Source organism: Megascapheus bottae, chromosome 5 (genome assembly GCF_031878675.1).
Source record: "Megascapheus bottae isolate mThoBot1 chromosome 5, mThoBot2.hap1, whole genome shotgun sequence".
Classification (NCBI taxonomy): Eukaryota; Metazoa; Chordata; class Mammalia; order Rodentia; family Geomyidae; genus Megascapheus; species Megascapheus bottae.
Window position 1 is genome coordinate 51401466 of NC_143513.1, and position 23258 is coordinate 51424723.

The window sequence follows — 23258 nt, forward strand, 5'->3', positions numbered from 1 at the left end:
CTTTTATAAATTTTTAATTTAATTTAAGTTTTTTGCCAGTCCTGGGGGCATAATGCTTGACACTTTTACTCAAAACTAGTGCTCTACCACTGAGTCACAACACCCCTTCTGTCTTTTTCTGTGAATGTGGTACCAAGGAATTGAACCCAGAGCTTTATGCATGTTAGACATACTAAGCCACACTCCCTGCACCTAAATTCCCTTTCAACTAGAATAAAACATGGACTTGTAGAAATGACACCATCACTAAACTCCAAATACGCAAGTCTAGGAAGGCCAATGCTTGTATATAAAGCATAAGTAGGACCAATCAAAATGACCTCTTCAACATAAAAAGTTCCAAAGACACATGGTTTAAAAATTGTTACAACCATAATATACAATAGTTATTAGAAGGAAAAGTTGCTGTTACACCTTGGCTTAATTAAGCCACTTGTTCATAAAACTAGAATATTCTTCTGTGCAGTACCACATTACATAATGGATTGTTATTTCCTTTTGCACTTCCTTACCAAATTCATCATTACAAAGGAAATATTTTTTCCAGAACAATAAACCAAGTCCCTTGCTGTATAGTAAATGACCCAAGTTCACCACATGAACTAACAAGCAAGAACAAATTAGAATCTAACATTCTCCTCAGCCCTATACAATGAATATTCTGCAGCATGTAGTTCTCCAATTCTATTATATATACAGTGAAATGATCCAAACAGCTAAAAAGTAGCAAAAGAAACAAAAGATTGCTATTGAACGTTATCATAAAATATGCGTGAGAGTATAATTAGAAACACACATTTGCATTTTTAATACAAGAAACAAAATCAGGACTTCTTTGTGTCTCTTTGAGTGGATAATACCTAAAAGTATGCTTTAAAAATACTCCATGTAAGGGCCGGGAGTTTGGCCTAGTGGTAGAGTGCTTGCCTAGCATGCACAAAGACCCTGATTCAATTCCTCGGCACCATATACATAGAAAAAAGCCGAAAGTGGTGCTGAGGCTCAAGTGGTAGAGCTCTAGCCTTGAGAAAATCCAGGGACAGTGCTCAGGTCCTGAGCCCAAGCCCAGGACTGGCAAAAAAAAAAGCAAGGGGCAGGAGAGGTCTTTGAATATTATATTTTTGTTTGTTTGTTTGTTTGCTTTTGCCAGTCTTGGGGTTTGAACTGGGCATGGTTCTTAGACACATTTTGCTCAAGGTTAGCGCTCTACCACTTGAAGCCACAGTATGACTTCTGGTTTTTTCTGTATGTGGTACCAAGGAATCAAACTCAGTGTTTCATGCATGCTAGGCAAGCACTCTATTACTAGACTACACTCTTGGCACTGAATATTCTGTTTAAGATAGAAGAAAAGTGTAAATATATTCCAGCAAGTGAATTATTTCCAGTTCACGGGGCTATTTTGAGAGGAAGGCCAATCCACTATAGGACTATTTCATTGCATTGCTTTGTGCACACTTCAGCCTTCTTATGTATGGGTTCCACAGATGCAAATCCAACCAGATAGGAAATATTTGGGGCGGGCTGGGAGTTTGGTCTAGTGGTAGAGTGTTTGCCTAACATGCATGAAGGTACCACATACATAGAAAAAGCTGGAAGTGGTACTGTGACTCAAGTGTTAGAGCTCTGGCCTCGAGAAAGCACAAGGGCAAGTGCTCAGGCCCTGAGTTCAGGCCCCACAACTTGCAAAAAAAAATGGGGGGACAAAATCGTAAGTCTGTACAGAACATGTAGACTTTTCTAATTAATACACTGTGACTATCTACAGAGTATTTACATATTTGGCATTACAAGCAATCGAGAATGGTTTAAAGTATATGGAAGGACATATAGGTTATAGCGTTGGATATAAAAGACTTGAATATCTATTGATTTTGTATCCATTGGGGTCCTGGACCCAATCCACCACAGACACTGAGGAAGCTGTACTAACTGGAATGGCAAGTTGTACTCGAATGCAAGTAACAGATAAATGGCCAAACAATTGCAGTGTGGCATCATTATAATCTTTAAACTATTGTGATTTCCTAAGTGGAGTAACTTGCCACTTATAGAAAGTTATGGGCAACATCTAAGGCTAGCTCTCCACAACCCAGCCCTGCAAATCTGTGCTTCTCTCTGCTTTGACTTACACCAAAGCCTGCTTTGATGAGGGTCTCCTGGGCCCTCTGCCTCTTACAGTAGCAGAAGGAATGAAAGGACTGAGAGAACATGTTATATCGGTACTCCAGCTTTCCTTTCTGTGATTGTCACTGTTATTTGGCTCCATTCCTCACACAAGCAGAGGCCAGATCACTCTTAGAAGACCAAGTCCACAAACCCTTCCTTTTCTTCCAATGCTAGAAATCCATCTCAATTCCTTACCACATGCTCAGAAAGCACTCAACCATAGAACAACATCCCCACCCCACACTAGCTTTAGCTAGCCATTTCCTGCCCGTCTTCCTGCCTTTAGTTGCTGAATTAGCCCAGTTGAAATGTCTTACCTGTTTCCTCTCTAGACAGATGAAAGCAGCTCTAAAACTCTTTTTATTTCTGATCAGTTGGTCTACTCATATCTCTTTTTTGCATATGAAAGGGAGAATTGTGTTTTGGCTGAATACAAAGTCACTGATCAGACACATTTTTCAAACTAACCTCTGAGCCAGGAGGATTCTCTGCGTCATAGGAGAGGAGCTTCTCACCATTGGGCTGGGAGCCCACCCAAAGGTCCCCTGTCACAGGATCCACTGAAAGGTTATCCACAAGGACGTCAAAGTGCAGGGACTATCAAGATTAAGAAGGAGAGAATACAAGGCAGAGGTGAGAAAAATAAAAATGAGGGAATATGGTGTGGCAATGTGTCAAGGGACGGGCTCCTCCTAATCTTGCTACCACACTGCTGGTCTCAGGGTCACCACTGAGACTCCCTTCAATTGCACTGAGGGAATTCTACTGGCCCTCCATCTTTTGTCAGTATTTTGTTGATCTGTTGGTTTCCCAGACACAGAAAGAAGGGGAGGAGGTTCCAAAAGCCAAGAAAGACTATTAAATGTTAAATGAAATCATTTGCACTAACAACTGTATGTGAACCTAAAACTGTAAAAAATAAAAATATAAACAAATACAAATAAAACTGTTAGGTGCAGCATAAAGCAGTTCCTTCTAAATGGCATGTGCAAATGAAATTTTTACAAGCATCCAGAAAACAACCAGGAAGTGTAGATGTGTTTCTGACAGGAACACAGATGAAATGTAGACTCTTTTACAACTAATCATACGCTGTGCAGCCAAAGAAGAAATGATCACCCAGGGTCTAATTTTTGCCTTTGAGTTGAGGCAAAGTTTGTTCTTTAGCTTCCTGATGAGATTCAGCTCCCTGTTCTTCTGCTGTTTATTCTCTAAATATAAGTTGCAAGCGTGTGATGACTGCACAGATTGCTGTAGAAGCTTTATACTAGCATCATAAATAATACCAATGATTCTTAAATCCACCATTCATCATCTGGGCTGCCTTCTACCAGAAAAAAAACCTCATCTATTTGTTTACCTCTAAGTCTCACCAGAGAAACAATATGTGTAGTATACCTCAGAATACAGCCAACCTCAGTGCCCTGGGATTTGGGGTCTCTGCAAAGACCATTGCATGGGCAGGCAGCTGCCAGGAGACACCACTGCCCCATGCTTCCTGCTTAAAATGAGAGCTGTCCCCACAGGTTTTGCTGTTGCACATAGCCCTCATTTCTATCCTGGAAATAAGCCATGTTCTCTCCAGGAAGGAGGCAGCTGTGCTGTGAACCTCTGCTAGTCAAAATCTTCTTCTTTCTTCCTCATTCTCCTCCATTTGGACTCAGCTCACTACTCTCATGTATTAGATGTGTGTGTGTGTGTGTGTGTGTGTGTGTGTGTGTGTGTATGTGTGTGTGTATGTGTGTGTGCACTCATATGCACATGTACCTCATTACTGGGGGCTGAACTCAGAGCTTTGTGCTTTCCCTTAGCTCAAGGCTAGTATTCAAGCACTTGAGCTATACCTCCACTTCTGGCTTTTTGTTGGTCAGTTGGAGATTAGAGTCTTCTAGGTTTGTCTGCCCAGACTGGCTTTGAACTGAGATTCCCAGATCTAGACTGAGTAGTTGCTAGGATAATAGAGATATGAACCAAGTCTGTGAGGCAACATCAGCTCCTTTAAGTGAGAAAAATGAAGATTCTGCTATTGTCTATGCAAGAAGCACAAATGTGGATGTGTTCCATGATGGGTGGAAGTCTTCTGAGAAAAGTGCAGATGGACACAGGAAAATTGGTCTATTCACTGTTACTGCACTCTTCTTTGCTTTGCAAGAAGCTAAGCCCATGAACTAGAAACTGCAGGGTTCCTAGCCAACAAAGAGCTCATGGTCCAACACAGCTCTTGTAGATCTGGACATGAACACTTGTTTTGCAAATATGTCATTTTTAACAATACAACTCATTATAATGTGTCACATCTCACTCACCTACAAAAACAAACAAAAGATTGCCATCCCTTGGTCAAAGAAACTTAGTATGTTATAGTCTCTGTGGGAGAAGCAATATTTTTTAAGAGAAATTTTGTGCTTATCCTAGAGCTAGAATTCCGTTCCTAGGTGCTGTACCTGGGTTTTTTGTTTGTTTCTTTGTTTAAAATTAGTACTTTACCACTTGAGCTATAGCTCCACTTCTGGCTTTTTGGTGGTTAATTGGAGATATGAGTCGCATGGAATTTACTACAAAGGACAGCTACAAACTGCAATCACAGTTTCCAGAGCATCTAGGTTTACAGACCTCAGGCACTTACACCCACTGAGAAGCTACATCCTTGGATAAAAAAAGATTTTAAATTTCAGAGAGTCAAGGATCACTGGAATGGATTCATTGACTAAATCCGAGTGTCCTTTGAGGTGAGAAGGAAAGTAGCATTATTTTTACTACAGTAAAATATATTTCATATGAAGTTTGCCATTCAACCATAGCTAAGATTCAATGGCATGAAATCATCCACAGTATTATACAACCATCATCACCACTCATATCTAGAAGTTAATCATCCCAAGCAGAACCTCATTAACCATGAACCAAACAGCCCCTCTTCCCTTTTTCCTTTAACCTACAATAGCTAACATTTTACTCTCTCTATGAATTTGCCTTTTCTAGAATCACAATATCTGTTTGTTGGTGTCTGACTACTTAGCATAATGCCTTTAAGGTTTATCCAAGTCACAATGCTTCTTTTCAGGTCAAATAATATTCCCTTGTACAGAAATGTATACCGTATCTGGCAAATTCTACACAAATTATCACAAATTCTACAACTATCAAATTTCTTGGCACACAGAGATAATAATTGACTAATGTTAATCAAAGGTCTTTCAAAAGAAAAAAAATCATTACATTTGTTGGGAGTGACTTCTACTGGATTAGTTGTTACGGTGAGAGATGGGTATGAGCTGCTGCCAAAATGAGAGCCAAGTATGAAATAAGCCGTAGTTTGAACCTTTCCTTGGCAGGAACAGAGACTCAGCATTATATGTAGAATGTATATTGTATTGAATTCTATCATAATTTTTTAAACTTTCAACTATGGAAGAATATGTTATTATAACCACAGTTTGTTTTTGTACTCTCTCAGCTGGTAGGAGTTTATGAAATTTCATTTTATTTCAGCTAATACTAGCTAGCCCTGCCAATGATTTCTAATATCAAGCATGGTGTTACATTTGATTCTGCTTTGAGGCAATTTTCTCTGAGTGAAGCCCCTAGTGACAGCACCCCAGGTGTGGGGTGTGCTGACAGGGACGGTTATGCAATTGGCACTGACAGCATCGTGTGCTGGAGGTGTGGGTGGCAGAAAACTAAAGGCCTGTGGCTTTCATCATGCTCCCCTTTGCTCATGGTCTTTCTTTCCTCCCCACGCATTTCTGCTGTTTTCCACTCAAATCTTCAATCTGGACCAGAACTAGTGGGATCCAAAAGTGAATCCTTGAGGCACACCTGGCCCTGCCGTAGTAATCAAATAAGTATTTATCTAATGTCTACTAGGTGCTGGGAACTGTTCCAGGAACAAATAGGAAAATAATCTGTCCTGATGAAGTCTATGTCCTTGCAGGAAAGTCAAATAATAAAGAGGACAAATAAAATGCATTGGTCATCCATGCAGAAAGTGAAAATAAGGTAGAAAAGAAGATAGGAAATAGAGGCAGAGGGCTGGGGGAACCAAGTCACAAGTAGTTTCAGTAGTGAGGAAAAGAGAATTCCATAGAGATCTGGAGGAAGTCGGCTGTATCCAGAGGGCACAGCCCTCCCCTCCCCCACAGGCAGGAAGCTCTATGAACATTCAGAAGCATAAAACGTGCCATCGTTGTTGATAAAGGCAGAGAGATGATAGGCACCCTGGTGACACTGCTATGGTGAGAACATAACCTTAATATATTGTAGAGAACTTATATATTGGACCCTAATAGAGATAGTCCTCTTGGCTGCTCCTTCAACAGAGATGGGGGTGGGAAGAAAGCTGAGACACAAAAAGGAGGCAGAGATGGCACGTAGGAAGACAATTCAAATGTACAATCACTAGAGCAAAGGGAAGCAGTTTCACAGGTGAATGAGAGGGCTGCTGCTATTTCTCACACTGCTGGGGAGGACAAGGATACAACAAACACCGAGCAGCACTCAGGACTCTTATTAAGTGAGTGAAAAATTGGTTCTCACTCACTCCAATTAAACAAGCCTCTTCTCCTCACTTTTAATTTCACAAATCAATTAGAAATCTAATTATCACCCTAAAATCTTATAGTGCTAATACATCTTACCTTCAATGGAGTTAAAGTCCAATTAGCGTGCTTTTCATACACATGAATCTTATGAGCCAGCCATTCAGCCATATAGACATACCTTCAAAGAAGAAAAAGTTACATCAAAATGCCTGAAGGTTCGCAATCCCAAAAGGTTATAGTGGATTGTAATGTCTCTTCCTAGTTAGGAACTTTTCATAGAGACTGGAGAATGAAGTCCATCTCAAAGTACAATAAACTTTAAATAGCTCAATGAGTTTATAGTACACAAAAAGATTACAGTGCACAAAGAGATTTAATCTCTGAACCATTATTCTTTAAGATAGCCAAATACTTATCCCTGATCCAGAACTTAGTTCTAATACTAGTTCTTAATATCAATTATTAACTAGTCTTGGGTTTATCAATGTAGTGTAATCAAGGCCCAGGCATTTCAGGACAGTGAGTTCTCTCCTGAGGAACAATCAGTAAAGCTCTTGACCACAATCCCTTGTGTGTTTTAGGCTGGAGGAAATATGAGAGACAATAAGATGCTTGGCCCATGTCATGGGAATTCTTCTTCCCCTCTTGTCTTGAGCCTGATCCCAAGTCAGTAGACAGTATTTTGTACAGAGTGCAAAACAACACATCATAAACATTCCTGATTAGGCTAAGTGCAATGAATGCCAGAATTAAAAGAAAAATGATAGTTTAATTATCTATTATTTTTAAGGATCAAGGAACAACATGAAGAATAAGAAGTTGTGCATGTTGCTTTTGTCTATGTGTAGTTTTCTAATGCTCAGAAACTTTGCTTATATAAAATAGGGAAGTGTAGCAATGGATAGATATGTGCAATACGCACACTCGTACATACATACATACATATGTACATGTATACGCACACATATAAACTATGGTGCTCAAATCAATACTGATCTTGAATTACTTGCTAGAAGACCATCATAATATAATATTATAAATCAAGTGCAGAAAAAGCACACTTCTGAATGAATGAAGACCTTGTTCATGAAGGAAGCATTGCTTCCTTGGTTCTCTTTTGGGGCAAACTCCTCTTGTTTCAGACCAGCACTGCAAACTTACCCTAGTAATCTCATTGCACATGCAGAAATAATTCTTCAAAACACAAGAGAGTAACACTAAATGTTTATCACAGTTTCTCCTGTTGAAATGTACTTTGTTCTCAAGTGAAAATGAAGTTTGCCTTCACAAAACAGAAAATTTTACCTCCTAAAAACTGAAGTTATTTTACATTTTCCATGAATTTCCTCTCAGCATTAGAATGTAACCACTTGACTTGGAGAAAGACTACATTGTAAACCATAAAAACACTTCATTTTAAAGAGTTCACATACTTGCCATCAGGTGAAATGCTGATTCCATTAGCAAAATCAAATCCTTCTGCCACCACTCGAACTTCATCTGGACTGTAGAAAACAACATAGGACCACGCCAAACCCAAGTATAACTCCCATGACCGTAAATATAAGTCAGAGAAGTAGTGATCATTTGTTGCATAGAATTGCTCTGGTCCTACAGCGACAATGTCATTCACACTGCAATTAAAACACACAATACATGTAAGTGAAGTAGTGTATATTATAGCATTATGGACTAAACATTCATGGCAAGATATAGGATAGCACCTTTATTAGCTGTAATAGCACAAAATTAATATGAAGCCAGTCCTAACTGTTCAATCCTCAAAGGAGATAACAGGTAATTATAGCACTGCAATATAAAAATCCTGTTATATATATTTCTTTTAAAATCCTGTTATATATCTTGTGTATATCTATAAAAGCCTGATATATATGTATATATTTTACATACATATTATATTATATAAAGTCACACACACATACTGATATATGTATATATCCATCCTAAATTCAGTAGACGTTAAATTATACAAGAACACAATAAATCTTTAATCACGTGGAACCAACTCCCAACAATCAAAGACATTTTAAGCCAGTGGACAACTATTGGAGTGACAATCTGGAGACTTTCAAGCTTTGCTACAATTATATATGATTTGGGAAATTCAGTCTTCTCTTATGCTGGGTTTCAGTTCCTTATCTGTGAAACAAAGATGATAGATGGATCCATTTTCCAGCCTTAAAGTTTTGTATTTCAAAACTAAAAAAGAAAAAAAAACAATGCCCATGAATAGCTCAGAAATAAGTCGCTTGGCTTTTTTTTTTCTGATTAAGATTCTGTCTTACTGGAAATGTAAGATATATGAGTCTATTTTTCTGCTTTAATAGGTACAATAGCAAACACATAAGTGAGTCATTCCTTGCTGATTGAGGTGACGGAAATTCCCCGGAGCCATGATCGGAGAGAAAATTATCTTTGCTCTATTGCTGAGTGCGTAATGGCCAGAGCGTCAGTTCTGACGCAGCCCCGGCTTGAGGGCCATGGAGACAAACACGAAGACTTCCAGTTTTCTCATCTGTGAAGAGAGGTCAAATGATTCTCCCACCTCCCAAAGTCATACAGCTCATCAGTAGAAGTGGAAGAGCTGGAATCTTCATTTGTGGAGTCACAGTGGGAACTAGAGAGTGAGCTAATCCTGCTGAGTGTTTTGCAGAAGGTCCGAACTCCAGGTGTGCTAGCCACTATTTCACTCTCATGGAAGAGAAAGAGCCTAGGAATTTGGAATTCATCTGACAGTCTTCAGATATAAATCTACAGCCTGGCTTTAGTCTCTTTAAATTCTTCTTCTTATTATCATATACATATTTTTATTATCTCTAAGTAGTTTTACAGAGTAATTTCAACGTGACATGTCAGTTTATGAGTACAATACATCTTGATCAATGTTACCCTATTGTTCTTTTGAAAAGTAAATTTCTGAAATCAGTGTGCTTTATTATCATTTTTCTGTTCTTCATAAAAAAGGAAGTAATAGCTTTAAAATCTGATGGGCTCTGCTTGAGCCCTGACCCTACTTTATCTTCACATTGTGGGGCCATAGCATGTCATTCATTGGTGACCTTCTTCCTTGAACCTCAATTTCTCTCTTTACCTCAGACAGCTGGGAAAACAATGAAATGAAATAGTCTAAAGGCTTTGGCACAGTGCCTTTCATACAGTAAATGCCCAGTAACAATGGTTGTGATAGTATTAATAATAATATGCTTAAATTACAGTAACTTATAGTCATTAAAATATTCATGGTATAAATAGCCATAAAATACAAAGCAACAAATAATGGTTAATCCTTGGGCTGACAGACCCAAATTCTAATTCACTGTTACACTATTGTTATTTTTCCCATCTACTTCCATGCTGTCAAAACCTAGATTTTGGTGTGGGGCAGGAGGATGGGAAGGGAAGGCAGAAATACTTTGACTCTGGTGAAATTGGACAATCCTATGATTTCCAAGATTAATGAAGAAAGACAAATTCTAATTTTTTGTGTTTTCTAGAACACAAGGTCTGGAATCAAGGTGCCAGAGTTAAAATTCTAGCTGCAGAGTCCATACTTGTAATCCTAGTTATTCAGGAGGCTGAGATCTGAGGATCAAAGCCAGTCCTGGCAGGACTGAGACATGAGACATGAGACTGAGACATGAGACATGAGACTAGAAGACCAGAAGTGGTGCCATGCCTCAAAGTGGTAGAGTGCTAGCCTTGAGCTAAAGAGCTCAAGGACATCACCCAGGCCTAGAGTTTAAGCCCCAAAACTGACAAAAATAGTATTCATAAAAAGTCAATAAAATAATTGATTTAAATTGGCATACCTGATTTATAATTTACATCATCATCTCTAGGTATTCCTTACATGTTTTTAATACTCAGAAGCTTCATTCCCTCCCCCCAATGTGTGTGTGTGTGTGTGTGTGTGTGTGTGTGTGTGTGTGTGTGAGAGAGAGAGAGAGAGAGAGAGAGAGAGAGAGAGAGAGAGAGAGAGAGAGAGAATTAATGACTATGTGAGTAAACTTTCTTCCATATCAAGTTTGTCCTCTGGATTTTCTCTCATCCTGGAGCTGCAGAAAACCAAGGTCTTAGTTTCTACTTGGCCTCTATGTAAATGACCAGCCTCCATCCACTCTGTTTCCTCATCTTCAAAACTTCCAGGAGGGGGGAGTACATAAGTAATAGAGTGTGCACTTGCTGTGTGCCAGGCACTTTGCTAGGGCCCAGCAAAAGTTATGGCTCTAGATTTACAAACAGGGTGATGGTTAGATACTGTACTAAAATTATACATAGTTAGGATTCTGAAAATGTATTAACATTATTTTGGAGGATGGTGTCAGATTACCCCAAATCCATCACTAACCTCATAAACAATATGTTCACAGGCCAAAGGAAGAAGTTGTCTTTGTATTGGGTCTTCTCTCCCTGTCTGTTACCTTGTCGAGGAGGATAGTATGGGACTGGGGATTTCTACAGACCTGCAAGAGCAGTAGAAGCCATGCAGGGAAGTCTTGGGTCTTCTCTTTGATATGGGTTCTGAATTCACAGAAACATCTGAGAGATTGCTTTTTAATAGAAATAAAATTATTAAATAAGCTCAAGTTGTGGACTTCATTGATGAAGCTTGTTTGACTTTAAAATACTAAACCTGGTTTTGGGAGGAATAGATTTTTTTTTTCCTGGTGAAAGCTTGAATGGAGCTCCTGAGGCCTGAGTACAAAAGAGAACCCAAGCAACCTGAGAAATAGGGAGGGAGAGAACAGGCCTTCTCTGAGGGTCTCAAGTCACCAAAAGTTTCTCTTTTTTGCCACTCCTGGGGCTTGAACTCAGGGCCTGATCACTGTCCTTGGGCTTTTTTTCCCCTCAAGACTAGAGCTCTGCCACTTGAGCCACAGCACCATTTTCAACTTTTTTTCTATGTATGTGGGTGGCACTGAGGAATTGAACCTGGGTATTTGTGCATGCTAGGTAAGCACTCTACCAGTAGGCCAAACTCCCCTCCTAAGTTACCAGAAGTTTCTGAAGAACAATCATATGAGTCACCACATTCAGGTGACTAGAAATAAGAATTGAACTTGCCCTGGCCAAAAAAGCAAAACTAACTGTCAATGAACCATATTCTGCTGCTAAAGGGGAAACTGGAGTATGATATATCACAGTACCTAGGCAGAAGTTTATGTCTAATGGTTTTTAGATGCAAAAGTGATTTCTCTTTTTCTTGAAATTTAAACAACTCCACGGTGGACTTGAAGTTTGGATGGTTCACCACCAGCAGGTACACAGTATCATCTGAGAGAAGATGAAAAACAAAAATTGAAACATTAACAGAGCTCTCAGCTGTGGACTTTGTCTCCCTAAAGCAATTTCAACCCACCTCCAACTAGTCATTTAGTATGTCAGGCAGATGGAATATTTTCATCTTGCAGGGAGAAGCACATTTATGGTTGTGCCAAAGAAAAGTGTCTAAAAGAAGAACAAGGGGACAGTCTCTAAATGGCAAAACTCTCCAGGAGGAAAAGTGTCCCCATTTTAGGAATGCCCATCACTCACATGAAAATTCAGAACAGCATGTTCCAGTCTCTGGTTCAAGACTTACAGAACTGAACAAAAAAAGGATATAGCAGTGGAAACTGCTAATATGAGATAGTGAACTTGGATATAATTCAGAAAATGAAAGATAATGAATTCCACAAGAAGAGCTGAGAGATAGCGCCAAATAGAAGCGGCATGTATGTGTCAATGGCACAGGAAAGAAATGAGCCTGAGTGGCCAACATGTGATTAGAGTTGGGGAAAGAAAGCAGATTTTGGAGTTTGCTTTCTTGGAAAATCTCTGACACAGTCAATTTGATGTTCTTTAAAATGAAAGATGCAATAATGTTTAGCAGATTGAACTGAAAGATGAACAGTGAAGCCAAAAAAGGTATCTTTTATTCATCTGTTCAGCAAGCATTGGTTTTTAGTATAAAATGCTATATAGGAACTAGGAAATAGTTTAAACAAGATGCAAATTTGTTTGAATGTGTGCATTCGTGTGTGTGTGTGTGCTAAAAAATACATACTATCTGATGAGGTGATGTTAAAAACAAGACTTAAAGAAGAAAACAATGTGGATATCTGTGAAAAGAATATCCTTGACTGAGGAAAGGGGATATGCATAAGCCACAAAAGTAGGGCTAGAGGTATGGTTCAAGTGATAGAGATCCAGGTCAACAGTACAAAGCCTGAGTTCAAACCCCAGGACGGCCCCCCACATAAATGGATGGAAAAGCATACAAACTAATAAATAAGCCTGGTCCTAATGGCTCACACCTATAATCTTAGCAATTCAGGAGGCTGAAATCTGAAAATCTCTGTTCTAAGCCAGTCCAGGCAGCAAAATATGTGAGACTCATCTCCAATTAACCACCAAAAAAATCATAAGTGGAGCTGTTTTGGCTCAAATTAGTAGAGCAGTATCCTTGAGCAAAAAAGCTCAGGGACAGCACCCAGGCCCTGTGTTTAAGCTTCACAACTGATATAAACAAATAAACAAATTAACAAATAAATAAGCAAGCCTTGAGGCACAGTCATAAGTGACAGTTTTACTTAAGAGAAAGGCTGTGATTGGAGCAGAATATGCTTTTTTTCTATTTGAGTTTAAAATGGTTATGGGAAAGGAATTCAAGTATACATTTCTAATAGGTACCTTGATTAATGGAGCTAAAATAGTGTAGAGGAAATTAGAAAATTAATATTTGAGGATTCTTCTACAGAGTGAAGAGTGATTGTGGTTTGAAATTTCACAGATAGAAAAAATAAAGACAAGTAAAAGGCTGAATTGAACCTTTGGGAAAATGCTCAAAAACTACCAGGAAGGAGTATAGCAGGGAACAGAGGAGGAAAGTCATGGTAGGATCAGACCTTGGCAGAGAGGGATATCAGGAAAGAGTGAAAGAGTAGCCAATAGAAAGGAAGGAGGGAGGAAAGGAGGAAGAGAAGGAGGGAGGAAATGAGGAAAGGAAGAAAGGAAAGAAAGGAAGAAAGAAAGAAAGAAAGAAAGAAAGAAAGAAAGAAAGAAAGAAAGAAAAAGAGAGAAAGGAAGAAAGGAAGGAAGAAAAAAAGAGAGAAAGAAAGAAAAAGAAAGAGAAAGAAAGAGAGAAAGAAAGAAAAAGAAAGAAAGAAAGAAAGAAAAAGAAAAGAGGGAGGAAGGGAAGGGGGAGGGAGAAGAAAAGGGAAGAAAGAAAAGAGAGGAAATAGAAGGACAGGGAAAGAAAGAAGAGAAGGAGAATGCATCCCTGATGACTTTGGAAACAGCGATTTTGTTCACTCACAAAGAGGACAGTCAGGAAGGATGGAGTGTAGAATGGTCTGATGAGAAAGGAAAACCATGAGCATAGGTGCTTTATCAATTGAACATTGTTATTCACTGGCTTCCTAGGCTTTTTTCCTTCAGACAGGAAAGCACTGGATGGGACAACCCTAACAGAAAAGTGATTATGGTGGATTTCTGTCAGTGGGTCTAGCATAATTTAGGTCAGAAAAACTTGGCCAGCAAATGCATGGAACTTTTAGAATGTGTTATAGACATCCTATAAGTTTAAGGCTGAATCTATTGTAATTACCAGATAATGTAAATGTTGGTGTTTCACAAAACTAGAAACTTTATAAATCTTAAATATTTTAGCATTTTCAATATTCCTCATATATAAAAATAGATATATTCTTATCATATAATATGGTATATAGTATATTCTTAATACATAATATATCTTTTCCACATATCTAGCATACCTGGAATAAATTTTAAGTATAAAAATACTATTATGTCTTGGATAAATGAGAAGAAATAATCACTGGCATATTTTCTCTGTCTTTGATCTATGTTTGGTCAGGCATCAGTAGCTTACACCTCTAACCCTATTAAAGAGGCTGAGATCTGAGAATTGATGTTTGAGGCTTGTGCAGCAAAGTCCATGAGACCTAACTCCAATTAACTGTCAAAAAGTCACAAGTAGCTGTGGCTCAATGGTAGCATGCTACCTTTGAGCACAAAAGCTCAGGGACAGTGACCCTGAGTTCAAGCACTAGGATTGCCATTTTTAAAAATCTTTTTAAAACGAAGTTATAAATATTATTACCTTTATCTATGAATGTACTAATCCCATGAGGGTTAACTGAATCTAATTTACTTCCTTTAATTGGCAATTCAGATACTGTTGGGTTTTCTTCATTAAGGTCCATCAGAAGTATTTTTCCGGGATTATCAGGTGCAAAACTCTTTATCCCAGGATATTTTAATCCCTTAAAAACATGAAAGAGAAAAAGAAGGCACAGTAAAAAGGCTGATAGAGGTGACATGATGCACATGGATTTATATGGTCTCTTTCAGGGCACAGTTCTGCTCACTGGACCACAGGAGAAGCATCATAGCTGGCTTGTATGATATGCAGACAGGAGTCCTGGAAGCCACATGCTCTCTAGTCCATTCCAAACAAGCCCATCCTTTACCTCCAGTAAAGTCATGTGACCAAACCTCAGCTTCCAGCCCAAGAAAAAGTCATATGACTGCCACTTTATTTCAAAGTGGGCATTTGTATACAGAAAGCCAATGTGAAATATTTAAAGTACTCGTCATAGAAAATGGTCTAGAACATGATGAAAAGAAAAGACTCACAGTGCTGAGGAAAACCAGTCCATTGGGCAATATTTCTAAATCTTCAGCTCCTTCTTCTGTAAAAGCAAGACAGTATGCATTATTTCATATTATTCCAGAATGCTGAAGGCCCAGCTCCACATCATTCCTAACTTTGCAAATACAGCTAAGTATTAGCTATACTCATTCTATCATTCATTTATTCAAAACAATAAATATGACACATTGAAATTTTAAGGTCTTAATATTATCAACTAAAATTGGAATTTGTACTTTTTGGTGGACTAGCTTTTGGGGTCTAATTCCCCCTCGATGTCTAAAACTTTTTTTATATAGTTCATGGAAATTCACAAAACACACAAAAAAATTGTGAATTATTTGGAAATCTCTCGCTGTTTTCCTTTTTTCATGTATTTTTATTGTGATTAATAGAAGGGTTACATTATATTCACCAGATAGAAGGCGCATTACTTCACAAACACTGATACCCTTTCTCATGTCTTGGTCCTCATTTCCCACCCTCACCCTGACCTCTCATCTCATTTTCCCCCTTCCCTGTCCAATTTCAAATAATCAAATATGCATATATCCAATATATCAGGTAACAAGGTGAAATACTGTAACAATATGAGATAACCAAGGGACAGCAAAAGAAATGAGAGATAACATAGCACATTAAGGACAACAATCACTCTCTCTATGGCTTTTGTTTCTATATCCTGGAGGTCTTTCATTTAGTGTCATACTATATAGCCTTATGTATCTAGGTTTTGTTCTATTGTAAATCTCTGCTAGGAGAGCCCAAGGTTTCTACTGATTATGACAAATGAGGGGAACCATTGAGCCTAATTTCCTTTGAGTCTGGTTTACTTCACTTCATAGGATTTTTTTCTAAGTCTTTCCATTTCCTTACAAATAGGGCAATGTCATTCTTTCTGACAGCAGCATAGAATTCCATTGTGTATAAATACCACATCTTGTTGATCCACTCATCAACTGAGGGGCATCTAGGTTGATTCCATATATTTGCTATAGTAAATAGTGCTTCAATGAACATCGTTGTGCTAATGGATTTAGTATGTCCTTGTTTCTGGACGATTGGGTAAATGTCAAGTAGTGGGATTGCTGGGTCATAGGGGAGCTCTATGTTTAGTCTTTTCAGGAACTGCCATACTGCTTTTGAACGAGTTTGCATTCCCACCAACAGTGTAGTAGTGATAGATCCCTCCTGGCCACATCCTCGCCAGCATCTGTTGTTATTAGATGTCTTGATCATAGCCATTCTAACTGGAGTGAGGTGGCATCTTAGAGTTGTTCTGATTTGCATTTCTTTTATGACCAGAGATGTGGCACATTTCTTGATGTGTCTATAGGCCATTCCAATTTCTTCTTTAGAGAAGCCTCTCTTTAAGTCTTTGGCCCATCTTTTAATGGGATGGTTGTTTCTTTGGAGATTAGTTTTGGAGTAATTCAATTTTTTGAACGATGATATATTTTAGATATGAGGCCTTTGTCCATTGTATGGTTAGTGAAGATCTTCTCCCACTCTGTAGGCTTTCTAGTTAATTTGCTAGCTGTGTCCTTTTCCATACAGAAGCTCGGCAGTTTATTGCAATCCCACTTATCCAGACTTTCTCTGATTTGTCGTGTTTCTTGGTCCTTATTAAGAAAGTTTCGACCTGTGCCAAGGAGACCTAGTGAATCTCCTGTTTTTTTTCTTGTAAAGTTTTTAGTGTATCTGCTTTTACCTCCAGGTCTTTGATCCATTTGAAGTTAATCCTGCAGCAGAGTGACAAAGAAGGATCCAACTTTAGCTTTCTGCAGGTACTTATCCAGTTCTGCCAGCACCACTTGTTGAAGAGGCTGTCTTTCTTCCATTATAATTTTTGGCTCCCTTATCAAAGATTAGGTGGCCATAGGTCTGTGGGTTCATATCTGTGTCCTCAGTTCTATTCCCTTGGTCTTCAGGCCTGTTCTTGTGCCAGTACCAAGCTGTTTTGGTCACTATAGCTCTATAATAGAGTCTAAAGTTTGGTATTGAAATTCCTCCAGCGCTGTTCTTTCTGCTAAGAATTGATTGGCTATACAGGGTCATTTATTATTCCATATGAAATTTTGGATTGCCTCTTCTATTTCTTTAAAGAATGACATTGGGATATTGGTGCGTATTGTGTGGAATTTGTAGATAACCCTTGGCATGACTGCTGTTTTCACAATAAGTCTTCCAGTCCAGGAGCATGAGAAGTTTTCCATTTCCTCAATTCTGCTTTAATTTCCTTTTAGGGTTTTAAAATTTTCATCAAAAAGGTCCTTTACATTCTTAGTTAATTCCTAGGTACTTTATTTTCTTTGAAGCTATTGCAAAAGGAGTTGCCTTCCTGATTGTTGCCTTGTTCCTCTCATTGTTGGCATATAGGAAGGCAGTTGATTTTTTTTTTTTGCCAGTCCTGGGCTTGAGCTCAGGGCCTGAGCACTGTCCTTGGACTTTCTCAAGGCTAGAGCTCTACCACTTGAACCTCAGCACCACTTCTGGCTTTTTTCTATATGTGGTACCGAGGAATCGAACCCGGGTCTTCATGCATGCTAGGCAAGCACTTTAACCACTAGGCCAAACTCCTGGCCCCAGCAGTTGGTTTTTGAGGGTTGATTTTATATTCTGCTACCTTGCCAAAGTTTTGAATTAGCTCAAGCAGCTTGGGAGTGGAGTCTCTAGGGGTCTTTAAATATGGAATCATGTCATCTGCAAAGAGGGAAAGTTTCATGTGGGGCTTCCTAGCTAGTGGCATAGGAGCCTAGGCTGCTTGCTGTCTGTGACTCCATGCCCTCCTGCATGTATGCTCCTGAGCATACTCAGTGACTCAAGCAGTCTGGAGCCAGAGGGCGCCTGGCCTTCCTGCCTTGAGCAAGAGCACCTGGGGTCTCAGGACCCCATTGTCTGGCAGTTTCAGTCAGGGTGGTCCCTATTTGCTGACATGGCAGCCACCTCTCGATCTGTATTTAGTGAGCCTGTTTTCTAAAATGAAGTTAGACCTGCACTGAGAGTCTGGTCTCCAGAGTCTTTGTTCCCGGGATTATTGGTGGGCTCTGTAGCGATCTTACCCCCCTCCTAGACGTCCGAGAAGGACCCCAACAACTGGTGCCCAGATGTAGGGTGGGGCTAGTGGGTAAGTAGACCTCTTCAAGCAATTATGTGGAACCTCTTGGAGAGCAGGCACCTTCACTTTTCTGATCGAAAGCGTGAGCAATTTTATGAAACTGTTGTCTCTCTACCTGTGGGGGATTGCAGGCAGGATACAGAATGAATCCATGTGGGAAACGGTAGCCCGACAGGGTCGGAAAGAGGAGCACATTGGTGATTTGCCTCCTTATTTCTTCCCCATCGTGGCCGCCATTCTGAGTTGCTTCTGGGGTTTGGCCACCTTGGCTCCAGGGCTGGTCACGGAGACTGGGGCCCCCCCGGAAGCATGCTCTGCTGCCCCTGTAAATAAAGGCACAGCCTTACCCAAGATGGCTGTGGCACCCGTAGATAAGGGACCGACAACAATCCTTGCCAACCCGCCCCTGTAAATAAAGGGGTGGGCCAGCAAATTTATCCATCTCTGATTGATCTGAAGCTCAAAAATGAAAGCAGACCTTCCTCACATCCTGGTGGGTCCTCCATGGAGGTTCCCTTACCCCCTTGGCCTCAGGAATCCCCTGGGGTGGGGAGCCCTTCACTCAGTAATCCTCTCTCGTGCTTCCTTTACTTGAGGCCAAGTTGAACCCTTAACATGGCCTTCTGGAAGTGTTCCCGGTAATTGTTGCTCCCAAGGCTTCCTTTACCCTGAGTCAGACAGCAATCTGCCCTGGTGGATCTAGGAACCACACAGCCTCAAACCACTTCAATATCAGAAGGCAGTTTACTTTCGGGGATATATTTTTTGTGATAAAAATATGCCTTTTATGATGAAGCTGAGGTCAGGGGCAACACCAATGCCTCCCATGGAATTCCGATCTCCTCCCAGGCCTTAATCGATACTGGAGCTAAAAGAACTTGCCTTAGAAATCAGGAAGTTCCCACCTCCTAAAAACTCCGCCTCTGGCCCGGCTCCAGGGTTTAGGTGGCTTAGTAGCATCTTTGCCCTCTGCCTTGGCAAGAGCCATTCAGCCGCTGGTCTTAGAGGACCTGCCCAATAATCTCTTCGGAGAAACATTTTACAAAATATGGATGTTGTGGCATTCTACGCTGGCTGCATTATCTATGAGAAAATTGGCATGAAACTGCTCCCCCAATTCTAGGGTCCACAGTCTCCCACAGTTTCCATTTTTCCCTACAATTAACTTGGAAATCCCATGACCCTGTATGGGTGGAGCAGTGGCCTATTGGCAGGAAAAACAATTGGAGCTACTAAAATGAATCCAGAAACAGCTTCAGATTCATCATTTTCGTTATCAAAAAGGCCAGGCAAATACAGGTTTCAAATACAGGTTTCTTCATGGTCTCCCTGCAGTAAATATGCACATGGGGACCACCCAATCAGGGCTCCCAAGTCTTTCATCATTTAATAATATTTTGTATATTTCTGCTATTGAGATAAAGGATTGCTTTTTTTCTATAAGGAGCGGTCTTCCTTTACCACCCCTCCTATTACAACCCTTTTCGGAAAAGATGCCCAGGTTAAAAGCAAAGGCCTCCAGAGGTAAGTAGAAGTCAGTCGACCCCTCTGTATGTCTGTATTTTTTCTAGAAAGTGTACTGTGGGCCTAAAACAGAGAGGAAAAGCTGGACACAGCAAGCTCTCTAAGATCTGGGTGGTCAAGGGCTGCCTTGACACCCTTCTGGGGTTTTTATTAATAACAGGACATGTCTGAGAGGACGTGTGGGATCGAGTCCCACCGGAAAGACATGTCTAAATCTAAATAAGCTGTTTTGTGGAATATTCATCTGAGGTCATCTTTTCATGTTAGGTGTATCTGACCCAGCCCAATTTTCTTGTTGTTTTGCTTTCCCTCTCTCTTGAGAATGGCCTCTGCCGGCCGGCTACCAAGGAACAAAAATTTCCATTGGGGAGGCACCCCCTGAGTTCAGGACCCATGGTCTTTCCATCACTCTGATAGTTTAAGGCCAGGCATGCCATCAGAAATTTGGGGGTTAAAAGTCTCTGCTTCTCTGTCATCTCCATGTTACATGTTGTTTCTTTGGGTATTTTTTTTTGTCTGGTTTTGTCTTTGAAATTGGTACCAGTCCTAAATATGGATCTTTGTGGTTTGTGTGTGTATGCGTTCACATCTTTGTTATCTATTTGAATCTCTTGAAAACTTCGGAAAATATATGGCTGATATTAATTTTGCGTGCTTTAGGATATTTGAGTGTGAATGTGTGTGAATGTGTGTGAGCGAACATGTTCAAGATTATACTTGTATACAAATATACAAGATTATACTTGAAACTAACATACAAAAAAGTGGGTAATTGGTTAAATGCCTCAAGGAATTATTGTATTGTCTTAAAGAGAAATTACTTTAAAATCTAGTATTGCAATGCAGAGAGCTGTTTACATTGTAAACATTGTATTCTGTTTAGCAAAAAGGCATCAGGGAACTTGGAATTTATTTCCTTGAGTTTAAATTTGGAGATAAGTATCAGAAATTTAAGTGTGAATTCATCAGTTTCAAAAGCTTTGCCTGTCCGACTTTTAGAAAGTACAGGGCTCCATCTTGTTTCTCCCTTGCAGACTGACACTGGAAATCGGATGGTAAAGTGGGTAATGTGATTAGTATTTCTTAAACTTGCCCCCTAAAATGTATTAAATTGGGGGGAAAAGGGTTTTAAGGGAAATGTTTAACTAAAGTGTTAAGTATTAAAAGTTTAAAGAAAATTAGAGCTGGGTTTCTGGACAAAATTTGGAAACAAAGTTATCCTAAATGTTTGTTTCTAAAAAGAGTAAAAAGGAAAATTAGGGCTAACAAAATGATTGTTTAATTGCTATTTGAGTTTGCCCTTGTAAGTGTGTTTGTAACAGTTTCCAGCAGTCCACCCTAGTACGTTTATTTGTAACAGTTTCCAGCGGGCCCACAGAAAAGAACAGCAGATCTTCAGATGTAATTTTGGCCCTTACCAAGTTCCAGGGAAGATCATGCTTAGAGACTACTTCTGTGTTGACCACCTTGTTGCTTTAATTGGAGTAAAGTGTCCTTTTAACGGACTTCTTGATCTGAAAACTGCAGTTCTGAGCCAGCCGGGGCAGAGCAATGTCCTCGTGAGACTGTGATCTCTAACCTGCCAGCAGAGTGCTGGTGAGGCAGAGTTGCTCAAAGCGGCAAAGTGCAAGCCTTGAGCTGGAGAGCTGAGGGACAGTGCCCAGGCCCTGAGTTCAAGTCCAGCAACCAACCAAGTGAAATGTCGATTGGACTTTTATCCCTGTGTAGGAGATGGTGCCAGATCCTAGAGTCACTTGTGCTTGGCCACCCAAAATTGTCAGAGCTAGGAGGTCATAAAATAGTCTGTAAGCATGTCTTACTAATGGCTGTGTCTACTGGGCAGGACCTTGTCAGTATATAATGTTCAGTATATGAAATTGTCAGCACATGATTTCCCTTTGCATAACTGCTAACTTTCATGTTTCAGGAGCAGGCAATCTACAGGTTCCTGCCACCACAAAATGGCCTCTCAGCAACACCTCTGCCAGCTGCAGCCACCTGGCCTGAGTTCTGCCTCGACCTTTGCAACCTCACCAGTGTGGCCTAGGACACTGACTTATCCAGGAAAGCCGCCCTGGATGACTGCTCTGCCAGGTATGGATGCCACAGACGCTGCCTCCACACTCTCCTCAAATTTACCTCATCCTATGTCTACCCTGACATGGGAACCAGAAGAAACAGGAACTGTGGAGGCCTGGAGTAATAAATTTGACCCCCAAGCATGGGACCATGATATAATTATGAACACTACAATCATAGGAACTGCAACCCTATTATCCTCCCTCAAAGCATGCTGGGGAGGACATGGGGGCTGTGCCTTTAACAGGGTATCATGATTCCCATTTACTGCAATTCCATCTGAAACCCACCTAGCCCTAGTCCTTTTTAGCCTACCACGCTCATTTCCTCAGCAGCAGGACCCATGTTTGCTTTAGCTAAGTTGGTTGAGTTTATCCAGGCTTGCACACCATTTGGGCCCGATCCTGCAATCCGTTATGAGTGTCCATAAATAAATAAAAAGGAGGAACTGTGGGGCTTTCTAGCTAGTGGCTGCTTGCCACCTGTAACTCCGTGCCTCCCACATGTATGCTCCTGAGCACACTCAGTGACTCAAGCAGTCTGGAGCCAGAGGGCGCCTGGGCCCTCCTGCCTTGAGCAGGAGCTCCCGGAAGATCCCAGCAAGTGGGGCGTGTGTCAGGACATCATTGGCTGGCAATCACAGTCAGGGAGGTCCTTATTTGCTGACATGGTGGTCACCTCTCTATCTATATTTAGTGAGTGCGTTTTCTAAAATAAAGTTAGATCTGCAACCGAGAGTCTGGTCTCTGGAGTCCATATTCCCAGGATTATTCGTGGGCTTCGTTGCCATCTTACCCTCCTCCTAGATGTCTGAAAAGGACCCCAAGAGTTTCACTTCCTCTTTCCCTATTTGGATCCCCTTTATGCTTGCTTCTTGCCTAATTGCTCTGGATAGGAATTCTAATATTATGTTAAAGAGGAGTGGAGAGAGTGGGCATCCTTGTCTCGTTCCTGATTTTAGAGGAAATGGCTTTAACTTTTGCCATTACGTATAATGCTAGCTGTGGGTTTGTCATACACAGCCTTTATTATACTGAGGAATGTTCCGTGGATTCCTAGTTTCTCCGGAGCTTTTAGCATAAAGGGGTGTTGGATTTTGTCAAATGCTTTTACTGCATCTATTGAGACAATCATGTGATTTTTGTCCCTG

General features: G+C 40.2%; 1 protein-coding gene across 1 annotated transcript in view; it reads right to left on the reverse strand.

The window, feature by feature from the left end:
* The window catches only part of Pon1 (paraoxonase 1), a 32998-nt gene that overhangs the window by 1725 nt on the left and 8015 nt on the right, over positions 1 to 23258 (reverse strand). Inside the window, exons 3-8 of the mRNA XM_090333137.1 lie at positions 15372 to 15427; positions 14836 to 14998; positions 11879 to 12005; positions 8144 to 8344; positions 6807 to 6888; positions 2638 to 2766 (exon numbers count right to left, since the gene is read on the reverse strand). Coding sequence (XP_090189263.1) covers positions 2638 to 2766; positions 6807 to 6888; positions 8144 to 8344; positions 11879 to 12005; positions 14836 to 14998; positions 15372 to 15427 — 758 coding nt within the window. The remainder of the gene's footprint in view (positions 1 to 2637; positions 2767 to 6806; positions 6889 to 8143; positions 8345 to 11878; positions 12006 to 14835; positions 14999 to 15371; positions 15428 to 23258) is intronic.